Below are 27,820 nucleotides of genomic sequence, written 5' to 3'. Positions count from 1 at the left end.
AGAATACAAATCAATGAAAGAACAATTGCATTGACTGTTCGGAAATAAGACAACATTTTCCTCAGCACCTTAAATGTGGTCACTCACAGTATGTCATGGTTCATTCAAATGATTCGATTTTATTTAAGGGACGAATGTATTGCAGCGGTCTTGTGAAGGCAGAAGAAGACACATTTAGTGTATTGTGTTGTCTCCTTGTGCTAGCGTTTCTGTTAATAAAACGGCATTCAACTCAGACTTGTACTGAGCTGTAAATGGACCAAAATGTTCTTAAGTACAACCTACTATTGCTTTTGTTACTTCTACAGAAAAGGGGAGAGGGTTGACTGAGTCCATAATGCTGTGAAGATTCTAATACTCAAATGTGTTATTACTCATGTAAATATTAACTGAGTCCCTTCTGTGTGCGTACACACGTACTCTATGACACACACAAACAAACAAACAAGTGAACAAATACAATCCTCCAGCATCTTTTCACCCATCAGAGTCTACGTGATCATGGAACATGCCACCGCATTCCATTTGTCTGCTGTTGCCAGAGAGGTCTCCCACTGTGAGAGAGTGGGAGTAAGCCTTACTTTAAAAGACTGACAAGACAGCCTTACAACACCTTCAATGATGCAAGCCTGTAAACCAAAGCTCTTCGTGGTGCTATCTAAAAACAACACCGTAGTCTTACCTCTGAGTGACAACACCAGAATAAATGGCATTATATTCCGGCCAACAATGTATGCTTTACAGTGTGTGTTTCATCATGTTTCCACTTATTGCAGTTGTACGGACTATTGTATTGTAGGGTTAGGATTTTAAAAAACAAATCTTGCACGGAAGTTGCATGAAAAGTCTTAAGAGCTGTGCCGAGCCTTTGATGAGGAAAGTCTTCCCAGTGCGCAAGCCCCGGTGTGAAAATAGGTTAAAGATTCAAATTGTTCTACAACAGTTGGTGAATTCATATTTTAAGCATCAGTGAAATCAAGGCCTGTCATTCTGCATTTGCCCCAGCCATCTGCTGAGGGAGGTGACATGAGCCTCTGAGGGTTTTTTCTGTGAAACAGAGGAAGCGAGCATCAATGACGGGAATGGAAACCCCAAGCTTGTTTTAGACTGAAGTGATTAGCATACTCTGCAGTGTGCCAGGGAAAGACAAAAGCCACAATTCCCATATAAATAAAGTCCATAAAGATTCTTGTTCGGTAAAATTGCTGCTGATACGCATCCATGCAAACTTTCCTTCCAGTACAGCATATATCCTTTTTTCATCGTTATGCGAGTTAGCTGTGGTCTTGTTGCGATGAGTCAACATGATTGATTATGAATGGCTGGATTACCGTGAACATTTATACAGACGTTCATGTGTTCCTCATAACTTTCTTGATCACTTTTCCGCTGAAGTAAATTGAGGTCCATTGTCTGTCACTACCGCTTTGTGCAATCTGCATGATGCAAATAGGTTTCTCAAAACCTCAATAGTTTTTGCCGGCTGTGGTGGTCTTCAAAATGATTACCTGCAGATAAGCGAGCATATGCATCCATAAAAACCACAAAACATTTGCTTTTTATCTTCTGCAAAATCAAGGTGTATTCTCTCCCAAGGACCTGTAGCCCGTAGGCAAGGTGCTGTGGCAGGCATGCTACGCTTCTGCTTTAAAAGATATCCCCACAGATTCTCCTCACTTTCACTGTAAAATTCACTGTAATTATCAGGCGAAATAACACCATCAGCCCCCCCCTAAGTGCTTAAGGCGGTTTGCAAAACTTGTGAATAGCCCCTGGTACTACATGGAGTTTGGATTTGATCCCCATCACCTTCCCTAGACTGGGCTGTGCACCTCGGGGTATCTCTCACATAACTCCTCCACACTCTCAAATGTTGCTCTGTTTACAGAAGACCAATCCAGTTCTAACTTCTTGATCCAGTCTCTTCAAAGGAATGCTGGACAATTATGCAAGCAACTGTTTACTGTACACTCTCAACAGACATCTGCTTTACCTTCTTAAACTGCTACTGCTACTCCTGTGTCTACTTACAATTTTAGCCTTTTTTCATTTACCCTTACTTACACAAAGTGTCCTCAACCTCTGCCTCAAAAGACTTGACTAGACTGGACTTTTTTTCACTTGGTGTGCAAATCCCATCGCATTTACTGTGGGCTACATTTAGCATTCGCTGGCGGATTTCTGCTCTTTTAACCCTGTGCTCAAATCTATCTCTGAATGCATTATCTAGGAATATCCCAAACTTGCAATAATATAAAGTTCCCTCAACTTGTACTCATTTAAAGACTCGTCCTCCCTCTGGTTTCTGGAGTTTAACTTGTATCTTTTTGCAATTAAATTTGTCCGACATCTTCAATGGTGCACTAAAGTCCATTAGCAGCGTGTGGTTATTTCTGCCTACAATACTGCCTTTGAATTTTCATCGCCATATTACAGCCAGTTTGTTAAGAGGAGCGGTTCTAACCTTTCCAAATAGGCTTTGAATGTTTCTTCGTTTTTCGTTTAAAGGGAAAAGTCTTCACTTTGCCCGAATGCCGCCGCCATCTTCGCTGTGCTTTCTCTCGTCTTAAAAACTCTCATCACCCTGAGGAAATCCCATCCTTCGTTCCCAAATCCCAAATCTGTTGTGTATCACAGAATTTTGTGGGGAAATAAATCTCCGGTAAAATAACTCCAAAGGGAAGGAGGCAAACTACGATAGATGATTTATTAGGAGTCACATGAAAACATGTCTGCCCTTGAGCAGCTCCTCACATCCACTGGCTCACCCAAAAACCCAAAGCGGCCCCTTTAGGCAATAACAGAAAACAACCTAGTGCCCTAAAACAGCACAGTACATTATTCTAAATGTAAAAAAAGCACTTTTACTTACTTTTTTTTAATACACCACACTTTTTTTAAGCATGTGTAATGTCCTTAGACTGTAGTAAGACATATTGTTGAAAGTTCTCAATGAAGATATTCTGTCTTTGACCGGGGCGGTCATTGGCACTACAGCGGGTCAACTGTTTAGTCCTCCACGTTCATGCAAAGAATTGCAGCAGGTAAACAACGCTGCAGCAGAACAATGCTGCTCATCTTGCACCTGCTTGTTTACACATACACACTGGTACCATTTAGTTGAGCCAATATCTCACCATATCTGGTAATATTTAGTTGAACCAAAAGGCGCACTCGTAAATGCAAATGTACATACACACACACACACACACACACACACAGACACTCACACTCACAAAGGTTATAAGAGTATCGATGGGCACCATAGCAGCAGTCTTTCGATGCATATAAACGCTCAGTAAGTGCATACGTCTCCTCTCGATTTCATTTCTTGTCAACTCCTGAATTTGCATCAACTTCTGCCACTAGAAAAACAAGCATACGCATGAGTGAAACACAGCTCATTTGTTTGTCAACATTTGCCATATTGCAATATATGCAAGTGTCAGAACATATTCTTATTAATATAGGGCTTTTTTCAACCCTATTACCCAGTTAGAATGGAAAACAGTGACACAAAAAACATCTTTTTATCAAACCAGATGGGGTTTGCAACCCACCAGAATGTGAACATGGATGAACAAATACATGGAGGGGTGTTGGTCCCTGCATCTCATTCTGTATTCAATTACACATAAGGTTACCTGGGGCCCCAGGAGTGTGAACAATCCACTTTGTGCTGCATATGGAAGCTGTGCTGTATTCATGATCCCATTATACATACCTGAGTGGCTCTGAAACAGCATGTACATTTTAACCCAATTTGATTGATTGTTCTCATGATATGGTAATAATAGCTTGAGGCGTTATATGGGGTGCAATATTCCCCTGCTCTCATCACGTCTTCGCCCCATCACAATGAATGGTTGTTCTCACTTTCTCCAGCCTTCATATGAAATGCAAGACAGTTATTATGTGGCTTCTCTTATGGAAAACCTGTCATTAGAAAATAGTATAAATGAGTCATTCAGATATGCATTTTTTTTTTTTTTATCATGAGCAATAGTGTCATCCTACATTGGATATGGTGAATGTATTCCATATGTTAGCTGCGCGACTAATGTGTGAATATGTAAAATGAGCCTGCAGATTTACAGTTTAGGCATGATTATGTACATGAGGGTAGATTTGAATAAAGAAATGGGTTGTTCATTCAGTGCTGACATTTGACTATACCCCATGAACCGTGAGCCCATGGAAATGTACATTGTTTGGGTGAATATGTGTCTATAAGGGAAGCCTAACTCCACGGCGGAGAGTCATTAGGGGCCGGAATAATTGACAGAACAATGATGAGTGAAGATTGAACAGGAAAGGAGTTCGATCTTCCGTCCTCTTCAGTTCACAGGGTGAGGTCAGAGGGCCTTGTGCTGTTCTTTCTGATTGCGTCGAGCTTAACTCAGATGGCGAATGAACACATACAATAAATGGCCAGATCGAGCAGACCGAGCAGGACCAGTGGGACTGCATTTCAAACCTGAGTTAAATCAAAGGTCCCTTCAGTGCAATCTAATTTCAATGGAGTAACTCTCCATGCATCAGCACAGAAGCACAGATGTTAATGACCTGCCTGCTGGGGCAATCTGTGTGCGCGCACACATGCACCTATTTATATGTATTTGATTAAGTGGGAAATTAAAGAATAGCCTACCATTAGCTTGGGCCTTGAAGAGCGTGGCAGTTTTGATTAGCTCTGTGTTGTAATCTGTTTAATTAACACTAGTTCAAAAGCTCTGGCAGACAAAATGCAGATATTTAGAGTGTGTGTATGTGTGTGTGTGTGTGTGTGTGCGTGCGTGCGTGCATGTTTTTTCCAGTGTGTCCTTGAACGTGTGAATGGTCTTTTGAAAGTACAATGTTGTAGATGATGGAGAGGGGAGATGAAGCAATCACCCTCCCAGGTGGTCTAATTAGTATGTTTGTGAACTGCTGTTTTCTTCAATTTATTTGTTTGTTATCACAACAGGTAGAGGTGGTAGCATACAATTTGGTATGAAAAATATTTAAATGCGTTTCGTAATCCCTTTAAGCAATCATCCAGACATCTTATTTCCCTGTGTTTACCCGGAGGGCCACTAATGCATCGCTGGAATGCTCCCTCCTCACTGTCTCTTAAATTAAAAAAGACTTCCAAGTGATCGCTAGATGGATCGGCGACATTGATCGTGTCTAATTTAATTTGCATGAGCGGCATGTGAGTCCAATGTGTTGCTGGGCCGTCTCAATTCTTTATGCAATCATAAAGGCTCCATAAAAAGAAACAGCTCTCTTAGTCTAGACTCCAACATGATCAAAATAAAAACACAAAGTTGTATTTGTTCCCTCAAGCCTGTCGTCATTAATGGATATCAAAATGCACGCGGTGCCACTAATGAAATATAACTAATTTAATCTCGGAGAGAATGATTTATACTCAGAGATACACACTGCCTTCTCCTCCATCCAGCCTTCCCCATTTACAGCATGAATTTGGATTCTGCACATCCTTGACCTGCATGAAGTAAAACATGCTTGATTGGTCCCTCTGGGGCTATGATAAGGCCTCTGCTCTCTGGCTAATCCAAGGGATGAAGTCTGCTGGAAACCAAGCGGAGGTTAACTTCTCTGGTTATCTATTATGTCAGTCTGTTGTGTGTTTTTTTCTCTGGTGTTCAGAGGCCACATTTATAAAACAGTCTTTCCATGTTCCGAGGTAATGAGTCCAATATCAGACAGGGAAGCCCCGACACAATTGTTTCTGTCTTAGCAGTCCAAACTCTCCTCACATGTTAAATTGTGAACTAGAAATACAGATAAGAGAGTAAAGTGTTCTTGTATACATTTAGGAATCGAGCATATTCATATTTGTTTTAAGCAAAAGTAAATCAAAGTCTCTTCGCCTCCTAACAAAGCTTTGTAGTTCCTCTATCTGACTTTTATCAGCAACCAGGGCCAGCACTGGTCGAGTTGCCCACAGTTGGAGATTGGCCATGGAGCCTGGTGGTGTTTGATAAGGCGGGCCTATTGGCCTTGGGACCCTCGGCTCAAACCCTCTGATCCACTTCATCTTCTAATAAATCAGCTGCTGAATCCCTGCCTCCTGTCAATGCTTTAGAGCTCTCTTCGAGGTGCATTTCATATTTGAGGTATACTGCAAGAGCTTGTCAAAGGATTTCCAGCACACAGACATTCACAGACATTTTAAACACGCTGCTCAGAGTGTAGAGCTGCACAGATTAGTCGATTAATTGGTGGGTCAATCAAAAAAAATGAATCTTCAACCATTTTAATAATCCTTTAATCACTAATTGCAAAAATATCAATATTCTCGAGTGTGAGCATTTGTCACTGTTCTTTGTCATATTGTAAATTAAAAAACTTTTATTGGATCAAGGTCGGATAAATCAGTCAATTCAAAGGCGTCACTCCGGGCTCTTGGAGACATTTCATAGACTATAAAATTGTTTAATTGTTTGTTGGAGCTCTAATAGAGTGAGGCTAATGCTAAAACTCACACTAAATTGGAAAAAATATAGATATATTTATAGGCCAAATAGGCTTTTTTATCATAAGGGCTAAATGCAATTTGGCTCGGATTTATTCAGTTTGTTTGGAAAATAATTATTCTAACCTCAGAATTCTATTATTTGTGTATATTTGTCTGTGTGTAGGTGAGAAGTGGCGAGACATCCTCAGGCTATCACCTTGGAGAGTTGTTTTCTCTCTAACTTTTGTGTTTAACACCAAATGGAGAGAAAAGTAGGGGACAGCTAAATAAGAAACTGCGTGCCCCTCCCTTTCTCATCAATTCCCTCGTCCAGAGGAGGAGGAGGAGAAGGTTCTGTTTACTTGACAGAGTAATGAGGCAAGCGAGCAGAGGTAAGGGTTCAGGTCAGCAAGGGGGTCACAGAAGGGCCAGCATTCTTATTAACCCTGTCCAGATACATGAATCTAATAAACTGAACCAGGGAGCAGTTTGTTTATTTAGGTTTGTGTTGGCGTGTGCACATGCTTGCAGGTTTCTTGCCTGTTTTGATATTTATTTGTACCTTCGAGTGTGTGAGATAGAAGCAGAGAGGGAGATTTGCAAACACAAATTAGGCCGGTGTCACTTATGAAACTGGTTCGGTTCAAATTAACATACCTTGGTGAAGACTGCACCGTTGCACCAGATGTTGTAAAACCCTGTAAATATAAACAAGATGCTGGTACATTTAAATCAGCCAGTAAAAAGAAACATAAAATGCCAAACCTTCCACTGTGGTACGTTAATGCTACTGTCATAGATTTACACTGTCAGGAACAAGTGAAACAAAGTGTGAGACTATAAAAGTCTAACCCACAACACAACAATATGAATCAGCCTAACTCTGATGAAAGAGAAGTGGAGACCTCATTAGAACTGGAGAGGCAAAGAAAAGCTGGACAAAGAGGCAGCTAAAAAAACCTCTGAGTACTGCAGCGAGGGAACACAACTATACTACACTTTGTAATGTGAACATAGAAAATCAGGCTAACCTAAAAAAAAGACACATTTCAATACAATCTTTTGAATTTTCAAATACAAAAAGCAATTTTTAGCCAAGACTCTCTTGTGGCTCAAGATTACACCTTTACACCTAACACCTTTTTTTATTTTGACATTAAATTATTTTTTCAAGGCTCCAGACTGCTAACAAAAATGGACGCTTATTTCATGGACTTGCACCTGCAAGTCCCAAAGAAGCCGTGGAGGAACAACAAAGAGTTTCATTTCACTGTCTATAGCTGATTATTTTAAAAAAAACAGGCATTGAAAATAAATGCATTACTGATCATTTTAACCTTAATTCATCCGGGTTAGATCTTGCCATGGACAGAATTTTCCATTTAATCTCTTCTCAGATTTTTGCCAAGCAAGGTTACACTTAAAGTAAAAACCAGTCCCAAAGTGAATTATTTACATTTAAATAGCCATGTTTCAGTAACTGTGTGCCACAAAACCTAGTAAGTACCCCGCCACTTTATTTACATGATAGCTAGAGGGCTTATTACATAACCATGTAACTAGCAATGATTTAGTAACACTCATCATTGTGTTGTCATATTGCCTATGTGCACTCCAGTGTAGGGGAACTTTTATTGTGATTGTGTATGTTGAACACACGTGTCCATGGACTGTAGAAAAACATGAACACGGTGTCTGTGCACAATATGCACACTTTGGAGAAATCATTTTCACAACAATTTGAACACTATCATTGTCACACTTTGAGGCCCACAGCTGGAGGCAACAAGAGGATCTGCATCTCATTAGCTCAAGCATCAGTCATGGTTGTTGCCGCTTGTCAGCCTGGATACACAATATTTGACCTGCTCCTCTATTAGTCATTGTTTCACCATTACACCCCCTGAGGTTTGAAAAAGACCTGAAAAATCCTGAATTTGTAATGAAGGGTAAATGCAGAGTGGCACCACCATCTACAAAAGTAAACAGTGTAGCCTCTAATTTGGTTATTTTTTTCCAAAAGGAGTCAGAGGTTTTATTTACAGACTATCAAAATAGAGAAGAGGGATTCTTACAGGAAGGTATAAAACACGTCATTCTTCTTGTGGCAAGCACTTAGTTGACAGACCAATGCTGTACACCATATCGTCATTTAAGTGCTCTGTTGGGCCTTCTCCGTGTAGATGCTGTGAATAAAGCCAAAAGCAAAAAGAGAGAGGAATAGACAGAAATATAAAAGAAAAACTCCAAGTGCGATCAGGCCGCAATACACAAAGCCTAAAATTGTGCTCATCATGAGATTCAACAGTAGCAGCCAGCAACTGAGAGGCAAATAACGAAAAAGAGAAACTTGATCTAATCCTTTTGTCATCTTTGTGCAGATATGTGAGTAACAAGGAGAGGAATAAGTGTCATCTCTGGTGGAGAGTTAAAGCTCCAAGGGGGAAGATGAGCCAGTCACACTGAGTTGATCTTATTGTCCAGGATAAGAGGATGAGCCCCATAGCTCTCTGGAGATTTTTACTAACACTCCTACAGCTCACAGAAATCAATAGGGGGATAGAAAAACGCTGTTTATACACTGATGGATTGTGTTGTATTGTAATCACTGTCTGGAGCGTGCATGGCTCGTAACCACCAACTGGCCCTTAAAAACTGTTTAGAGCAGTTTAGAGCACACAAGTTAAAAGGTGATGGTGGTACTGGGTGGCGATCGAGCAGCCGTTGTGTGTGCTCTCAATGCCTTAATTGTCAAGGAATCCACTCATTTGTGATATTAAACATCCAGAGGGACTGGAAGAAAAACAAGTTTCCCCTCACCTCTGCAAATTCTTTAATCTCGCACTTCAGTGTAGCTGACTCAGAGGTAAAAGTAAACACTTATGTTCAAAGGGGTTTTTTTAGGCTGCATTTATTTCTCTTTTCAGAGGTTAAAAGCATTTTTTTTTTATACAAACTAGCTTTGGTATTCCCGGATTGCAATTTATAATCAGTGTTATTTCAAATGTATGCATACCTTAACAGAACATCAGTGACACCATATGAGGGATGCTTTTTTTTTTCTTTTTACCACTGAATCTGTGAACATTTTGTGAACATCCCCATCTCAATCTGTTCAGAATTTGCTTTGGCCTAGTTTCAGAGAAAACCTAACTGCCACCTGGATTACATTCTCTGGCAACATGTGTCCTTATTTTTGGCAACTGTAGATCTAAAACCATCATACAGGATGGTTGGTTACGTCCCCCCATTTCGAATGTTATCAGCCGATTGAATGGGCGTTACCACTGGTCATCACTACCATTCGAATGCTTCAGAGGGGCCAACCTGGGTGAAAATAAGTACTCAAGTAACGTAATTTACAGTCAAATAAATCAACGTTGAGGTGCGGTTTAACATGAGACACGAACAGCAAGTCCTGTGTTTGTTTGTCCCCATTCATCACTCTTGACCGCCACCCCGAACAGACCATGTCGCTCTTTATACTACTTCACCTGACTTCCTGTATGCTCCCGTCATAATTGTTACGTCCACTCGTCTTTTTGTACCCACGATCAACCATATGAAAGGATGTGAACCGGCCCACTGAACCCGTTAGTAGATGTAGCAGGCCCCTTCTAACCCATTTCTACCAGGCTGATAACCGCTGATAAGGCGTACATAGGAGATTTTGTATCCTGTGAACCTGTGTGTTACGTCTAGGCTACTGAAACACTTTGCTACGAATTTTTTTTTTCAAGATTTGACCTGCTGGTGGTGATAGAGGAAGAGTCAGGGGTCACCAGAGTCAGTAAGATTAATCCTCTTGGCACCAAGAATACCCTATCAGTACAAAATGTCAAAGCAATCCATCAAATAGTTGTTCAGGCATTTCAGTCTGGACAAAAGTGAGGGATGGACTACCGAAATGTAATTTCTTGATGGTGAAAGTCTTGCAGGTGTGTTCGGTATTAACTATTCAATATTTTCAATATAAACTCTGTTATGTTGGAAAATATATATAATGTGGGCTTATGTTTAGTTGCATTTGAACTGAATATGTATGAGACAGGATGGTTGGTGAAAAGTGTTGGATGGTGAAGGTTTTGATGCATTCAATTTGAACTGATGATTTTGGTCATATGGGTAAAACTAAAGAGCTCACGCGCTGCTATGACATCGCCTTTTCTGGTCTGACTTGGATTCAACTCTTAGAAGATGATTGCACTATGTTAACACCTCCAATTTTTTGGGAAATGTCTGTGTTATGTCGTCCACTTTTTTAAGGATTGGCTTGTGCTTCGATACGGTGCAGAGTGGCGACACTGCCTTCTGATTGGTCGATGCACGGGGCCGCATCTGTTTCACGCAGGGTGCCCGAAACCTCTCATTTCACACACCGTTTGAGAGGAATAAGGGGAAAATATGGCACAAAGAAAGAAAGAAAATGGACCAGTAGGCAGTTGAAGGGGTAATGTGCAGCAGCAACAGACAAAAAAACAGAGGGCGGTTATTTCAGAAAATATTGAAGAAGAGACAGACCAAAAAGGCAATTTAGTAGAAGAACGGCACTATCTCTCTTTCAGTTTTTTTTCACCCTCCACACCCCCGACCCTTTTGCACTCAGGCCCTTTTGCAGGCCTACTGTGAAAGTAAACTAATCTGTACTGACAGGGCCAGTGCTGACGTCGCAGGTTTGATAGATCCGGGGGGAAATCTCCAGCATACATAAATTGGTTATTTTACGTTTGATCTGCCTCTTGTCATGGTTGCATTTTATGATCTCTTTCATTATCAGTCTGTCATATGTCAATGTTTATCGCTCCATAAACGCATCCAGTCCACACAGATGAAACAGGCTTCCCTGGATTGAGAGCCACCAGTCCACCCCCGACAGCACAAGGTTAGGAAGTTAGTGCAAGTGATTCATGAGCGCCATACATGTATTACTAACAACTGTGACGCAGCTCACTGAGCTGTCTTTGGGGACGAATTTTCCTTGTCGCAGTCGTTTCACGATAAATAAGTTATGATTATTCACACGATTTTGAAGTTTTTTTTGCACATTTAGTTTTGTTCTGCAGTCTGTGTCTCTCTCTCTGCCACTCCTTCCTGCTTCATCAAGCCTCCCAAGCCCCAGAGGGTCTTCAACGGCCCTGAATAACTCGCCTGTAACAACCTTCTCCAAACTATCACATTCAGTTGCATCTCAGGTCTGCTGTTCATTGGTGCGATAGAGAAGGGAGTACTGCCGGTTTCAATAGGATCTCATTAGCATCATCGGGGAGAGATATTAGACCTGAGATAGTGAAACTCATTAGAGAGGAGCCTGGACTCCCTTGAGATGCACACACATAAAATATGGTTTCTGCTACACCAGATCCTAATTTATTAATCGTTATATTCCAATGACCCCCAACTAGCCTACATCAGGCTAAATGACCTCATTACACACACACCGCGGATGAACTTCAGTCGTCACAGGTAGTCTCCACTGTTAATGTGCAGTGACCTTTATAACTGCACTGTCGTAAGCAGAGGATGGAGATCCAGCTGACAAAATGTTTCATTCATTGGAGATATCATCCGCTTTCCCGTGAGGTCTTCGAACCAATTATAATCAAATTGTATTTGTTTGAGAGACATCGGACTCCAAATACAGAAACTACTCAGCACAGCTGGAGGGTAAGTGAACTACAAATAATTAAAAACAGCTGCAAAAGCAAATCATCTGTGTCACCACATACAGGGCACTCAGAGAGCAAGGAAGAGCAGTAAGTAAATCTCACCAAAACATCTTCTCTGCACAGTGAGAATGTCGTTAAAGGAATTGTTCAACACGTTTTGGAAGTGTTTTCAGTCACTTTCGTGCCGAGATAAGATCAATGACCGCTCATATGGCGCAAAAACCCCAGTCAATCAGCTAAGTATAGCATAAGGACTGGCAGCAGGGGAAACAGCTAAAGTTAGAAGAATAAAAAAAAGAGATATAAAATCAGCAAGCTGTGGTTTTATGGGAAGTTTCACACTTGAACTATCTCTTTCCTGGCCCGGTGACTTCCTTATCATCACTATGAGGCTGTGGAAACTCCAGGAAGTTACTGCAGAAGTAAAACTTGTCATTTTCACATTTCTGTTCGAGTATACGGATTACCCAACGTTTGCCAAGTGTTCTTAACTGTTACCATTAATGAAATAACTATGAGCAAGGCTGTGAGCTGTTTCCCTTCCTTAAGAAAAGCTTGTAAGAACCCTTAATACTCACCAGTTTAATTTTTCAAATAAGACATGACGAAATAACCAGCATAAAGTAGCGGTCAGAGATTCAGATCTTTAGACCCTTTAACATCCCCCCATATTCCATGAAATTCCCTGAAATCTGACCAGATGAAGATCTACCAACTGAAGCTTTGGTACTAAATAAAGTGTGTGAGCGCCAGTGAGCGTCACTTCCAGTTCCTTCTCCATATATATTCTGAAAGAATTGCTAATTAAGATTGTACACTTTTGTTTAGATTGGAAAATTAAGATTTAGCTAACAGCGGCGAGATCAAAGCATGGAGTTGGATCTTTATGTGAGGGCAGATGGCCCGCAGGAGTCGCTCACCGTCTCACCTACTTAATTACTGCTAATCTCGCATGTCAGGATTCACTTACTGTCAAGGCAACTCTGCATACGGTTGTCCATACAATTTCTTCCATTTTCATTTTGCCAACCGGTCTGCACTAAAAAGTCTACTAAAAAAAGTACTAAAACAGTGCAATCACCAGAAAATGACAACTTTAATGTTCATTTTTTTAAAGCTTAAATGCCCCAAAAAAATGACACATCCCAGCCTTTGAGGAATGTGAATAATTGCTTTCTCTGTTTTGTATCATTGTAGATTGAATATCTGTACATTTTGGATAAGCGAAGCACTTCGAAGAAGACACCTTGAGTTCCAGGAAACTGTGGTGAGCATTGTTTGCTGACATTTGAAACCATCTTACAGTCAACAAATATAATTAGTGTAAAATGTCAAGATTGCCAAAGGCAGACATTAACTGGCTACGGGAAACATACCATCTGCGGATAGATTAACAGCAACAAGAAGCGAGGAATATAGAATGAGAAAAATATCTTCAGTCACTGGACGTTGGCAGCAGTCGCTGGTATGCATCATAACACATCTTTCTTGGAAGGCACTTTCTCGCAGATGTCCTCCTCTCTTGTTTGTCTGACCCCGAGTCAAAACAAACACTGAAAACGGTGTGTGTGCGCGCAAGGTCACAAACACAAACATCCCGTTCTCAGCGAATAAATCAAAACTAGTTCTCATTGGCAGGAAAATACACCGCAGAAACCTGACCGCACAAAAGTGCTGTCACAGGCAGTTTATGAACAGCATGTCCTCACATTGGTTGCTGGCCGTGAAGTGAATCCCGTCGTCTTCTGGCTCACGATATTAGACAAAAATATAACCACTTTTACCTGAATTGAGCTGTTTGAGGTTTTAGTGAATATAAACACCTACTGTACAGACACACAAACCATAAAACGGTCTCCCCCTCTATTGTCGGACTCGCTGTCGATTCGCTGTGTTGAAATAGATTCGTGCCTTTGATGTATCATTGTTGTCAGTGCTAACCAAATCACTGCTATGCATGAAAGGAACCCCCTCAGGTCTCTGAAAGAGACAGCAGACTATTTCCTTGTCTACCTTTTCTCAGAGCCAGATACCCACAGAGGTGTTAAGAGTGAAAAGAGGAAAACATGGCTGCATGTTTAACTGGGCTTTTGTGTTGCTTAGTCCCACTTTCACTTCCGTTTCTGAACAAAAGGAATTTCATTCTTGTCACTTTCTTATGGTTACTCCGCTTCTTACCGCTCAGAGCCCCTTTGTTACTTCAAGGGCGGGTTTGAAATGTATCTTACAGAATTGAAAGTGTGTGCCCATTTTCCTCTGAGTGGATTATTGTACCTTCTTCTGTTCGTGTTTTCACACACAACAATAAGACTGACAAATGGAGATACCTCAAAGGCCTCCTCAAAATGACATGACCGATTTTCCACCTCATTTCACCACAACAAACCTGCTGCGATACCGCGGCATTGTCACTGTCCGCTGTTGTGCAGCCGTGGCAGAGTCAGTTCTCTGATCCCAGGAGGCATTTTGCTTTTATTGTCGCTCCTTTAACCCTGTTTCCGCTCTGCGTTTTTCGTCTCCGTCTCTGTGAGCCCACCTCGGGGCAGAAGTGATAGTTGCCAGGGGGTGTATTGAATTGTATGGTAATCTCGTTGCGAAAAGGGCCCACACTGCAGTTATGTTTCTAATGAGACATGGAGGAAGAAGGCCGACCTCTCCGACCAGTGGGTTGCAGACATTCATCATCCCAAACACACGCCGGTTTAAAGTGTGAGGGTGAGAGAGAGAGAACTGCCCTCTATTGGGAGCAACATTGCACTGCAGGCGAGCCAGAGGGGGGTGGAGAGGAGATGAAAAAGAGCAAAGACAAGAAAAGACAATAATAAAGACAACAGAAAAAAAGACAGATTAAATAGGGAGTCAAGGGGAGTTGTATTGTAGTATGCAGCTCTAAAGATCTGATTGTTTTGCAGCTTCACTGTATAGCAATTGATTTGGCTGTAATAGTACACCATAAGCGTAAACCACATAATCACTACAGTCACTACTCCTGAGCCCAGCATATTGTCAGGCAGCAGAGAATATCCCACTATGGCTCCATAGTACTCTGAATTTCTTTCTCAGAAAGAAATTGAAAAGGAAAAGAGTGAAGGATGGTGACAAGTGACTGATACTCAAGGTCCACAGCAATCAACCTAAAAGTAAAATACAGTGTAACATTGTAAGTAACATATAGGACTACAATCTAGGATCTAGAGTATGGGTTGTGTGGAGATGTTTGCTCTCAGCAGTTCCTCCGTTTTGCTTCTGATGTTTTTCTTGTTTATGTCATGGCAACTAATTTTGCAGGAATATTTGGCAATGCTTTTGATTTTGACTATTTGATAACTCCCTTTACATGGTTTAGATTTGAGTATTTCTGGAGTACAAAACAATGTCAATATAGAACTGTTTATAATTCTAAACTTATTCATACATAAAGGCGATTGTTGGCGGGCAGTGGGATAGAGAGGGAGGGTAATGAGAGTGTGGGAGAAATTATCCATATACATCACAAATATACATAGTCATTGATCTCTTGCAACGTTGGCCAATAAACATAAAGGGATAAGGCTGGCATTATCTTATATTTGTATTACAATCAACACATTCCATTGAGTGTGTGCCCCGGTGAATTCGGGGTTAAGACATGGACCATGAACCGCAATCCAACTGGGGAACCATTAAAGATTCTGCCTGTTGCTCAGCCCCATGCCCACTTGTTCCCACTGAAGATGTAAATCGTTAAAAACAGGTCACAAATATATAGTTTATTTTGACTAATATGGCTTAGTAATATCCTTAAATACCTGGGCACTCTAGTTTTTAAGCATTGTTCAAACAGGAGAAAATAATATTGCATTTGTTGGGGACTATTTTCAGCTGCGGACTAATACGCATTTGGTGCTCAACTGAGTATTTGAGGCAGCAGGACGGTGTATGTGACATCTGAAAATCAACTGCAGTGCGCATGTTTATCAGAATGAATGAACATGTTGCACTGTATGGGGTGGTGTTGTTGTTTTTTGACAAAGAACCACCACCAACTGTGATGTACCCCAGTATACCTGTATTGTTGTTCTGTGGTCAAACAGCAATTATATCTCAACAGCACTCACCGTGTGGCCAGATTCATACCGATATTTATCTCTGATCGCCCCGTGCCCAAGCTTCTCAGTGGCATTTGGAAACATATTTTGTATAATTCACAACATTACCCACTAAAACAGACAAGCTTTTTTCTTTTTTTTTGCCTGACCCAGAATTGCTATAAAAGCTGTTTTCATCCACACTGATTTTCAGCTTCCCAAACACTTTTTCTCATACTTTTCTACCAGAGTGGGTCCTTAAATCTGCACTTTGAAGTGAGGCTAGCGTCTGAAGTGCGAACACATAAGGGGGAGTTTTAAATAGAGGCTTGGCCAAAATATGTTCAAGGAAAACCTTGGATCTCACCCCCGACACCCCCCTTCCTCACGCTCAGTTTGGACTCTCTCCAGGCTTGTTTTAATTGTGTGACAACCAAACAACAAACATTCTGCTCAGGACAGAAATAAAAAAAGTCTACAGTATACATTAAACATAACTTTATACTAAAGCCCAAAACACATACCCATAATCCCTCTTGAATTTACATTTTTTTTCCAAACTTCTGTTTTTACTACCATCTAAAGAAGTAGTGTTACACAACATGAATGTTTACCTATGTGAGTCACTTCCAGATCACCATTTGCAAATTGTATTTTCGAAGACAGCATGCATATCTGTGCGCGGATATTGGAAAAGGTGTTGCATCGGGTTTTGACTGTGACAAAGAACACCCAAGGGAGAGGCACCAGCTCAATCAAACCTAGAGCTCAGCAAATCAAACAAGTTTAGAGGATTTTTTATTTGGCATTCATTGTTTTTTCTGCTTTGTTTGCATCTCCATCAGCTGCAAGAAAATGATTTGCTTGGTCCTGACAATCTCTGCAAAACAAGCTCCATATTGCAAGAGGAAGAAATAAATTGCTTTTTCTTTTCTTTTTTCTTTTTTTTGCCACATCATGGTTCTGTGTGGATGTGAGAATGAATCTCAATAGCGATTAGTTTCATATCAGACTGTGAGATGAGGGACACGATGCTTAAAAAGTAGCATATCCCTCTGCAACATCTTCATGTAATACAGCAGAACCACCCTCTACATGAAAGGCTTACAATATTTGTGTTGGATGTTTTCTTCAACCTGATTAAAAGGTACAGCTGATTTGTCAGCTGCTGTTTCTTCAGTCCTTTTCCTTAATGGATGTTGAAGACCATTTCCCTTCCGTTAACCTCAATCTTTCTCTCACCGTCTTCAACACGCTTATTTCCTGTTTCTACATTATTTTTTCATCATCCTCTTTCTCTCCCTATCTTCCCCTTGCAGAGTCGAGGCACCAGGCTACCAGCGAGTGCTGCAGGTGGACCTGGAGGTGAACGGGCTGATGATGACTCAGGGCGGGAGGGAGGTGACGTGGCAGGTGGAGTATCCGCTCACCCGTACTCTGACCAGTGAGGTGCCGACTCTCATCCGTCTGGCACCGCAGGACCTGGGTGGCATTGTGCCACTAGCCATGGTGAGCAGTGGGTGGTTGAGCCGTGGAAGTGTGTATGCAGACATTTGTGCGTATATGTGTTGAAATCATTCATTGTGGAACAGTAAAGTCTGCATTGATGCAGGTTAAGGCAGGATTACACCATGACCAGGGAGAACACTTGATTTTGATCGGCTAGGAGGCGTGTGTTATTTTCAAAATGTCAAGCAGGTCGTACATCATCCTTCAAAATCATAATGCAGATGCAATATGAATATTGCACTAATGGTCCATCTGTTAAAATTCTAACAACATGCATTTTAACATGCACAACACAACTTCTACCTTTTTGGGGTCTACCAGAGACCAATCCAAAATGGACAAATGGAAAACCTACTTGAACAAAACAAAAAAGTATTTATTTTGTTAAAAAAAGGAGACATGATCCAAAGAGGACCTGAGGAAAGTCAGATAGAAGAGAAAATAATTAGACCGTAGTTGTCACATGTCATTTTCCCCACACTTCAGTTCACACTCTCCACCTCGCCCCATAATCGCATTTTTCCCCTGATAACTCAGGGGAAAAATGACTCACCCGCGCACACCACTTAGGTGTTACACATCACACAGATCTGTGACCTGCACAGTGGTGGAGGAAGTATTCAGATTGTTTGCTTCAGAAAAGTATTAATACGACACTGTAAAAATACTCCTGGTACAAGAAATAATTATGCTTTGAAAATGTTATTAACTAAAAGTATGTGCATTATCAGGTAAATCTCTTTTCAGTTATGTGGCTACTAAAAAATCTAATATTCTAATCTAACTAATCTAATCTGACTAGAATTCGAGAGGACCTGTAGAGATCTATAAAAGAAAAAGTACTGCAGCCAGAAAGTATTTGGTGCCCTTCATTCATTTGACTCCCTTCAAGGACATTGGTTACGAAATGTAATAACGACTATTAGATTTAAGTGCTGGGTTCCATGTTACAGAGCTTTAGAAGGTGTCCACGCCATTATTGTGTTGTAGCCCCTTTAAAATCATCCTAAGCATACAGACAAGGCAGCCAAGGATCATTTTATGACCAAACACTGGAATGATTTTGAGTGTCTTGAGTGAGTCAGCTGTCCTAAATCCAACTGAGCATGTTTTTCACGAGACGAGACTGCATGAGGTCAAAAAGCAAAAAAAAAAACATCTTGAGAGAATATACCAATGTCTTCCGACATCTAGCACTTATACACTCCAGAGCTAATTTAATGCATTTTTTTTTTTTACGGCTACTTTCACTTGGAGAGCAAATACTGTGACATTTATCCAAGGAGGAACAGAGATTGTGAACAAACACATTGGGTCTCATGAAAGAACCACAGATTTCCTCTGAAGGGGTTTGCGCGAGTGATTTAGGAGAACTGGCCGCATGCAGTCATTCTCTTGTATTTTTAATTTGTTCTTACTAAAAACACAATTCACGAGTGGTCCAGAGCAGTCGTAGGGGTCAGGTGCAATTGGTCTTTTGTTTTCAAAGCTTAAGTTTATCACTATTTATATATGAGAAATGACACTCCATAATAATGTTGACATTATCCTGTTTTACTACGTAATTTGCCTTATAAGCAAATTTAATTCTAAATGTTTTCATATAGCCTAACAATATCACCATTCATTTTAATTGGCTATTGTTGTGATTGTATAACACTACAATATGAATATCAACCACTCAAATTGCAAAATGACTGAAATGATTTGACCCCCTACCGTTGCAGCCATCGAACGTTTTTCATATGGAACCATTTCTTCTTTATTTCAGTGACAGTATGACCCTCAGGTAACACGGCATTAAAAGCAGGCCTTAACTTTCCCCGTTCTTTGGCTTACGCATTCTGCTGCCGACACTGTTAAGACTTTTCTCTATGGGGCTCCAATAAAAGCAGGACATATCGAGCAGGACGCATAGCCCTATATGCTATCACTGGGTTGTTAATTGTGCTAATTTACAATTATCATGAACTTAGAAGCTGCTAAGTCATTGTTTTTACAGAGGCACACGACACGCGAATTGTCCCTTATTGTGAGCCTTTGATGTCTGCATTGCACAGTAAGAAGGGTTTAGACTCTGTATTGATAGTGTCAGAAGAAAATTTGTCAAAAATACCATTATCCAAATTGGTCCCTTAAAAAGCCAGGGCCAAGTGTTTTCACACACAGCTTGCTCTTTTTAATTGTCAGTAATCTGGCTAATACAGCGCTAAGAGTTTGCTGACTGAGAAGTTAATTGAGTTTGGATTTAGACAGTCCAAACATGGTTGAATTGGCAAGTGGCTTAAGATTGCTAATTGTATTATGATAATGACAATGTAAATTATTTTTCTAAAATGAAAGGAAAACCATTCAGTATGCTGCAGAGATAAAAAATTGTTTTAATTTCCTTCGCTGATAATGACCACGTAAAAATCAAATGCCCTTGAGCACTTCATAAACTTTTATTATGACAATTTGATGAGGATGACGTTCACCGCTGATTGATGGCTTCTGGCCAGCAGAGTAGCCTTTGGACTTTTCTAACTTTTCTACTTTTAATGCCTTTTTCAAAGTAAGCAGTTTTCTATGTCAATGTTGGAATGACAGTTTTTTTTTAATTGAATATATAGACAGACAAAGTGTTCAGTGAATCAGAAATGCAACATGCGAATTTCGAATAAAGTTAGTGGCGACAGAGTGCAGGAATTCCACAAGGACAACCTGATTTTATGAATAGAAATTTACAAAACAAAAACTATATATTAATAATGATAATCACCGTTACATATACTTAAAATGATAGTTACAGTGGAGCAATATCCAGGCACAATGATATTAGCATAACATAAATTACCATAACAACAATACAGTCTAAAAAAATAGATAAAATCATCTTGGTGGTTAAAAGACACCAAACGTTCAATTATCTTTAGTCTTTTTATGATATGAATATTGATTTGAACATATAGTCAACAACTTTATTGCTGAAGTTTGTGGCCTTGTCGAGTAAGGGTCTTACATAGAAATTTTAAAGGCTTACTCGCTGGCCAGCATATTTGGTTTATTGATAACTTAATAGAACATACACTAGCTAAATGTGTATCTGGAGTATCGAGAGCAGGAACAAGGAACACGGCTTAGCTGCAAACAAAGCTCCAAACAAAACTGAAGTTCATCCAATTAAGACTTCTCTTTTAACTAAGTAATTCTGTAATTGAGAAATGTTGATCAATCATGATTGATGACTTCAGTAAATGAAGAAAAAAAATGTTTGTTTCCAGATCATATTTGTTGATGACGCTATCACTGCAGCGCACCTCAACAGGGTAAAACTACTTTACACAACAACACAGATTGAAGCTTTAAATCGACATAAACCAGAGCAAAGCCTAATATCTTCAAGACCAAAACGTTGCTGTGAGCTGAGAAGTCCATAAACACCTTCTGAAAACACATTTGCACAAACTGCTTGGTGTAGGATATGATTTGTTGGTGGCATTTTAATCTTAGGATGCTAACTGTGCTACATTCCTCTATAGCCGTATTCATTTTGCCCGTTTACACAATTTTTGTTTTCATCATTCATCGAGTACCTCTGAATAGCACACATGTTGAGTCAGGGTCAACAAATAGTTTGATTAAACTGGGTGTTAGTGGTTGACATCAATCTCCACCTCTGCGGCAGAACTCGTAGGTAGACACCAATCATTGCTGGCACTCAACAGTGCTCGTTTGTGTTTAGAATGCCAGACACCTCTGTTCAATAAAACTCTCATTTCTCTGTGATGGCTTCTGGCCTTCACTCCCACAGAGAAGCACAGGCAATGCACACACTCTTACAGTATCTGTCTGCCAAAAAGTGAAATGTAGGACTCGCTGCTGTCTTGACTTGACAGCTGCTGTAAACTGTCCTTCAGGATGACTGACTGAAATTGTGACGAGTATGCTAATAGCTGCAAACCGCGAAAGTTAGGAGGTAGAAAGAGAGGAGAGGAGAGATGGAAGGAAGAGTTTAAGGAAGAAAAAAAGTGGTTTGGCCAGTCTAGGGAATAACCTGCTGAATAATTTGCTACCTGAGGGTTACTTCTTAAACCGCAGGCTCCTAGTGACTGGGATCACTGCATACAGTACGAGCAAAAAAAGATCAGCACTGGATATTCATCCTGCAGCCATGGACAGAGCCCGTCAATTCAGAGCAAGTGCTTTTCCAGGCTAATTAAGTCCAATCGATGAGGCCAGACTGGATATTTTAGAATGCTAGTTGAATGCTGAATATGTCGCACGAAAAATTGACATCCTGACAAGGAATTTAACATTCTGAAAATGAAAAGAACAATCGGGGGGCATTGTAACGAGACGATCAAACTTGTTTCGGGAAGATTTAATGTGTCATTATCTTCAAACAGAACAGAGTAAGAGAGATTGCGGCGCTTATAACAGAAATTACAGTTTATATTGGAACGTTCTTCAGTCGATTTTCATTCGAAATTGAACGCATTTTGAAGATTCAATAACAGATTCCATGGTTTGTTCAGGTGAATAGTTTTTGTACTGTAGTGTATCTTTTATAGACTCCTGTTACCTGCGGTGGTTCTCTGGTTGAGATTATAGCATACCCTTTGACATTCCTCAAATCAATAGATTTAATAGCCCTAAACAAAACTCTCAAATGATCAAAAGTGTAAACTGAGGAAGAAGCTAAGAGAAAGTTCTTACAGAGATACTTCCCCCGCTTTACTTTTCCCCCCCAGACACCTTGTACATTACTGAGATATTTTGAACTCACTCAACTCCAGTTGTGAATGCTCGCAGAGGCAAATGCCTGTATATATTTTTCACTTGACTAATACGATATTCTACCGAATAAGCAACCTGGAACCAACTGGGCAGACTGAGGGGAGAGAAAGTGAAAGTGTTTCATTAACAAGCTTGAAAGACAGCACATGTAGAGAACATGCCAACCGAGAGACTTTTACTGCATCCTCCCATGAATTTTTGATCTCCCTCTCTTGCCATGCTGTGTCTCTCCTTGTTGCTCATTAGAAGAGACAGTGTGGGCCCCCATAGCTCTTTACAGTACATCCCAAATGCTATCATTAGCATTTTATTCATAGCCTCTGAATCAACTCACTCTATTTAAAACTCAATAACATTAGCTTTATTCTCACAGTCCCAAAACATTACAATCAGAGCCATTAGCAGGGAGTTAAACTTTTTTTTGGGGGGGGGGGGGGGGCGCCTATGTCCGGAATAATTAGGGTTCAGCCAAGTTGCAGCTTTCTTAATACCAGTGGAGGACAGATAATGATAGGCCGAGGCAGAAAGGACAACAGAATTAAGAAGAAGTTGTGTCCTCAGCTGGCACTGAGAAACAAATAAGTCAAAAAGAATGCAGTCCTCATATCTAAAAGTCACACACACACACACACACACTGCTATCACAGCATCAGGGCCAGTCAGCGGTATTCAAGCAGGCTGCCATCAGTCACACTGTCACGCTGTCAGGAACTGTATTTGGAAATGGCCCGGCAGAGCACTAATAGGCTGTGCAGTGAGGCTATCCACCGGCATGCTAAGTGTCTTCAAGGCAGCATTAGCCATCTGCATGCGGCCATAATGCCCCTGTATAGCTTAATTAAGTCCTCTTGTGTATATACGGGCCTCTGATTCACTGCTCTATTGTTCTCCTGTGCATTTTGATAGCATTAATTCTCCCTTTTCGCTCTTACCCCTGGTGGTATCCTATTCTGCACGTCTGAGGGGGAGACAGAAAGATTGACAGAGACACTTTTAGGGTGATTTACTTTACACTAGAATGCTGTGTTTTCCCTATGTCTCTCAGTTATAAACGTACCTGCATTGGAGGCAGACTGATACCTGAGTTTTAAAGCTGATAGCGCCAAAATTAATCTAACAGAAACAAATACAATTGTTGATAAAGATCTGATTATGGCAACACTATTTTCTATTGTCCTGCTTTACTTACTTCACTTCATCAACATCACTTATTGACCCCTTCACTGCATGTGCCTTAGGGCTGTAACTAACAATTATTTTCATTATTGATTAATCTGCTGATTGTTTTCTACAGCAATCAATTAGTGGTTTGGTCTATAAATTGTGAATAAAACCCTTAAAAAAGGCAGCAAATCCTCGCATTGGAAAAGCTGGAAAGCTCAACTGAAAAAAAATGACTTCAGCAAATAATCGACTTGCAAAATAGCTTTTCTGTCAATTGACTAATCAATAATGCAACAAAAGTGTTTAAGCTCTTATCAATATGAACAAAAAAATCGATGAGAGATTTTCAGAGGCACTAACTGTGATAAAGTACGTATATTCAAACATGCTTTTAGTCTTGTTTTTGGCCACTTGGGGGCAACGGAAACAAGCTGTGAACACAACGCGGACATACACAATCAAGTTGATAGTGGGAACCTGTTAGCGAACAGCTGCTTATTTGCATAACCAGCAAATACAGAGATACATAATCATACATTTTGAGTCACGTATCTGGCCACCTGACGAATGTAGGTTCATTTATTTTGAGAAAATGTGCAGATGAACGTGAATATCCTACACACATCCGAAACAAGAAACTTGCCCCTCTTGTTTAATAAAAATTGGCCAAGCTTGAGTGATTTAGATAAGCCTCATTTGCCCCTCTGCAGTGGCTCTGTGGCCGGAGTGGGAGCCATGGCATCTTTTGAAGTGTGCGTGTTTGTACCTGTGAATACGAGGCAGTGTTGCAGAGGAAGAGCAACACTCCCTGAAAGAATCACACACACACACACACACACACTACAGTGTGTGTCATCTGCACTGCACACACAAACTTCATTTCATTCCTGCCACCCAACATCTCTCTCTTTCCTCTCTGGCCCAGGATGCAGCTTCTATGTATGTCAGTCAGGCTTTACTTTGAAGCTAATTCTGTCCATTTTGTAATTTGTTGTTGTGTGTTTGTTTATTTGTTGCTGGCTTGCCTTCACCCTTTCCCCCTGCTCTGTCAGTCTGGCTTGAGAGTCTTCTGTTCGGCCTGCTGGGGCCAGGGTTCAGCCGCAGCGCAGCTCTGCTGGCTTATTCTAATCAAATGGCCCCCAGAAACAGGAGAGGAGCCCTCGGAATATGGACGGGCTTTATCAGGAGAAGCCGGTTTACTGCTGCTGACTTCCGCGTTTCCTCGCCGAATGTTAAAGGGTGAGAAAGTACAAGGAGGGAAAAACAACAAAGGCTTAATATTTAATCTCACTAAAAGTATTCAGAGCTCACAGCACACAATAAAAAAAATCCAACAGATTGTCAGGCCAACAGGTTACACAATAAATCAATATCTAATTAATGAGGAGAGTATAAATCACTGCAGGTCCCGATTTAACAATCAATAATGGTATTTCTTACTTCTGGTCACAGCAAAATGCCCCCACACTGTCCCGCATCTCTTTATTTGCTAATTCTGCAATCATGGCTGCTTTGCGTTTATTAACCATTGGAGACACAGGAGTAGATTATTCACCTTATTTCATCCTAACATCAGATTCAAATAAGATGCTTTTGTATTGAGTTTGCAGTATATGTGAGACAACATGATGGTAGGAAATGATTCTGCGAATAAACACTCAACACTAAACTTGAAAGCCCTCTCGAACCTGATAATTAAAAAAGTTCAACAGTTGCACCCCAATTGACTGACATCTTCCTCACTCCTGGGGGGCGAAAAAAGTAATTTTCTATCTCTTTTTCCCCGTTTCTATCACATCCCTCGTCACTGCAGTTATCAGCACCTTGCTCCGGCTTCTCTTTGACTTCAACATCGCAGTGCAGAATAACTTGGCTTCTGTGCCTTTTTTTCCCCGAGCCATAACCATAAAAAGATTACATAGTACGAACACCGCTCTCCCCTGCTGTCGTATCACTATTTCTCCAAAAAAAAAAGAAAAAGACTTCAGTGTTGATTCTCCAGGCCCTTGCCTTCATTTTATCTCCAGCTATAGGCTGGGAGATGTCCGGGTGTAGGTGAGTGGCAGGGGGACACTATATAGCTGCTGGAGGGAATAGACCTTTTTATTTATAATTGTTATGAGCTGAATAGATGAGAGTGCTGCACTGGCAAAATAAATCCTTCTCACACGTGCTGTAGGCCAACACAATGCAGGACCTGTGAGCTTATTGTCAACCACGGCCGGTTAGGGAATGGTTGAGCTGAGGTCCTGTGGAATCTGTTCAGTCAATGAATAATAAATGGCTGGCCAGTGTTAAGCAGCAGTGCGGGCCCTGATTTAAGCTAAACATATCTCAGTTGTCACCTTCCCCATCTCCTCTTTTACTTTTGAATAAATAAAAGCCATCAGTTCACAGTCCTCTCTGCTGTAACCTCCTGAGCTTATAGTCCACCTTCTCTGGTACAAGGTGTACCGGGACTGCTTCATTTTTTATATATAACAACATTAATGGACTTGCTGTAGCCTTCTAGTTTTGGCTTTTTGTAAAAGAAACCAGAGCTGAAGGCTGTATAAGTCATATGGACTGTCAGGTAACGTTGATTGGACAGTAATGGCAACGGGGGAAATCCGATTCCAGTGACTGACAGCAAAGTATACAGACCTTTGATTCTTATATGCATATTCATCTTCTCTGGTATCACAAAGAGCTCACAAAGAAATGAATTAGTAATTAATGAACCGAATAATTATGAGCATCATTAGCGGAGATTGCAACTGGATATATCATAAATAGTGACTAAATGGCAACAAAAATGTGATATTTTGTTGCTGTTGTTAATGTACAACACTCTAACTTGTTAATCAGGGAAAGCCCCCGTACTCACATGGTCACATGCATACATGTGACCATGTTTACCAAATGAGACTGTACCTCGTGGCAGGCGAAATAAATTCACAGATGCTGTGAGAAAGACTTGGAAACTGTCACAGTCATTTAAAACATGTGAATGGGCAAACAGAATTGACTGCAAGTTGAAGCTGACTGACAGGGATATAGTGCAGCTGTTCTAGATAACTGCTTGTATCCAAGACCAGTGCAGAAAGATACTAGATATGACTCAAACAGCCTGTGGCCTTAAGCATTTCAGTCAGACATTTTGCCAGATGAGTTGCCCGTAATCATTTTCTTTTATGCGCTTCTGGTTTTGGAAATAGATGCCTAATGCCTTCAAACAACAACATCCAAAAAAAGGGATTTCAAACATCCTCCATGGTCACCCAGTCACCAGATCTCAGGAACATATTGCTGAGAGTTTTGTTGCTCTGATTTCCTCAACACCAGTGTCTGTCGTGTCCTTGGGCTGGCTGACGTTCACATGCAGCGGCTTTTCTCTAAAAAGGTGCTTCTGCAGGTTGTCTGCTCTCTTTGCACATCATTTATCCACAACCATATCAGCCCCTGCACACTCCACCCTTCCACCCCGGCTGCACAGAAGCGTAATGGCCTTTTATCGATTCTTCCCTCTCTCGTCGTCTTTCTTCTCTCTTCTTGCTGTCTTCTCTGCACTGCAATGAGAGGTTGTTAAGATAAGCTGCATGCGTTCGGAGGGAGCCATGCCTCTTCTCCTATAAGCGGGGCAGAAAGGCTGTATTTGTGCTTGTGCATGATGTGTGAGCATGTATATGTAAGAATGTGCGGGTTTGTGTATAAGCACAGCCCAACTGATACAGGATTTTTAGAACAGATGTCTATTCCGATATTAGGGACACCGTTCAACAACAGACTTCAATGCAATGCCCTGCCATTGCCTGAAATAATTTGAGTTAGCTGTAGCACCTGTTGCCTAGTGCTGGACTTGTGTGTTAGTGTAATGTGTTGAGAACACGGTGGCAGATAGCGGTGTCTTGCATCTCATACCTGACTGCATGTCACTGTGTTTAAATAGTCCAGTCTGCACTTTCCGTATCTGTACTAATCGTGCAGCATTATGCTCCGATACCAATGGCTAATATCAGCCAATTAAGGAGTAGCATAAGAGTGTGTGTAAGCCAATAACACAGCCATTTGGAGACATGGGTGTTGATCTGCATTGTGTACAAATAGGCTTCATCAATAGGACGTGCATCTCCATTATGACTCCAGGAGTATATTAGTCAGCCAGGAGATGCCCAGTGAGAGATGAGCGA

At 40.9% G+C, this 27,820-nt stretch overlaps 1 protein-coding gene across 2 annotated transcripts in view; it reads left to right on the top strand.

Moving 5' to 3' along the window:
- The window catches only part of LOC116387973 (transmembrane protein 132C), a 127,836-nt gene that overhangs the window by 77,215 nt on the left and 22,801 nt on the right, over window positions 1–27,820 (top strand). For both annotated transcript variants that reach the window (XM_031855475.1, XM_031855474.1), the window contains exon 5: window positions 17,519–17,708. In XM_031855475.1, coding sequence (XP_031711335.1) covers window positions 17,519–17,708 — 190 coding nt within the window. The remainder of the gene's footprint in view (window positions 1–17,518; window positions 17,709–27,820) is intronic.

Source organism: Anarrhichthys ocellatus, unplaced genomic scaffold, assembly GCF_004355925.1.
Source record: "Anarrhichthys ocellatus isolate YVR2014 unplaced genomic scaffold, GSC_Weel_1.0 scaffold16, whole genome shotgun sequence".
Lineage (NCBI taxonomy): Eukaryota > Metazoa > Chordata > Actinopteri > Perciformes > Anarhichadidae > Anarrhichthys > Anarrhichthys ocellatus.
Note: the sequence above shows the minus strand (reverse complement) of the source record. Positions and strands in the feature narration are given on the sequence as shown.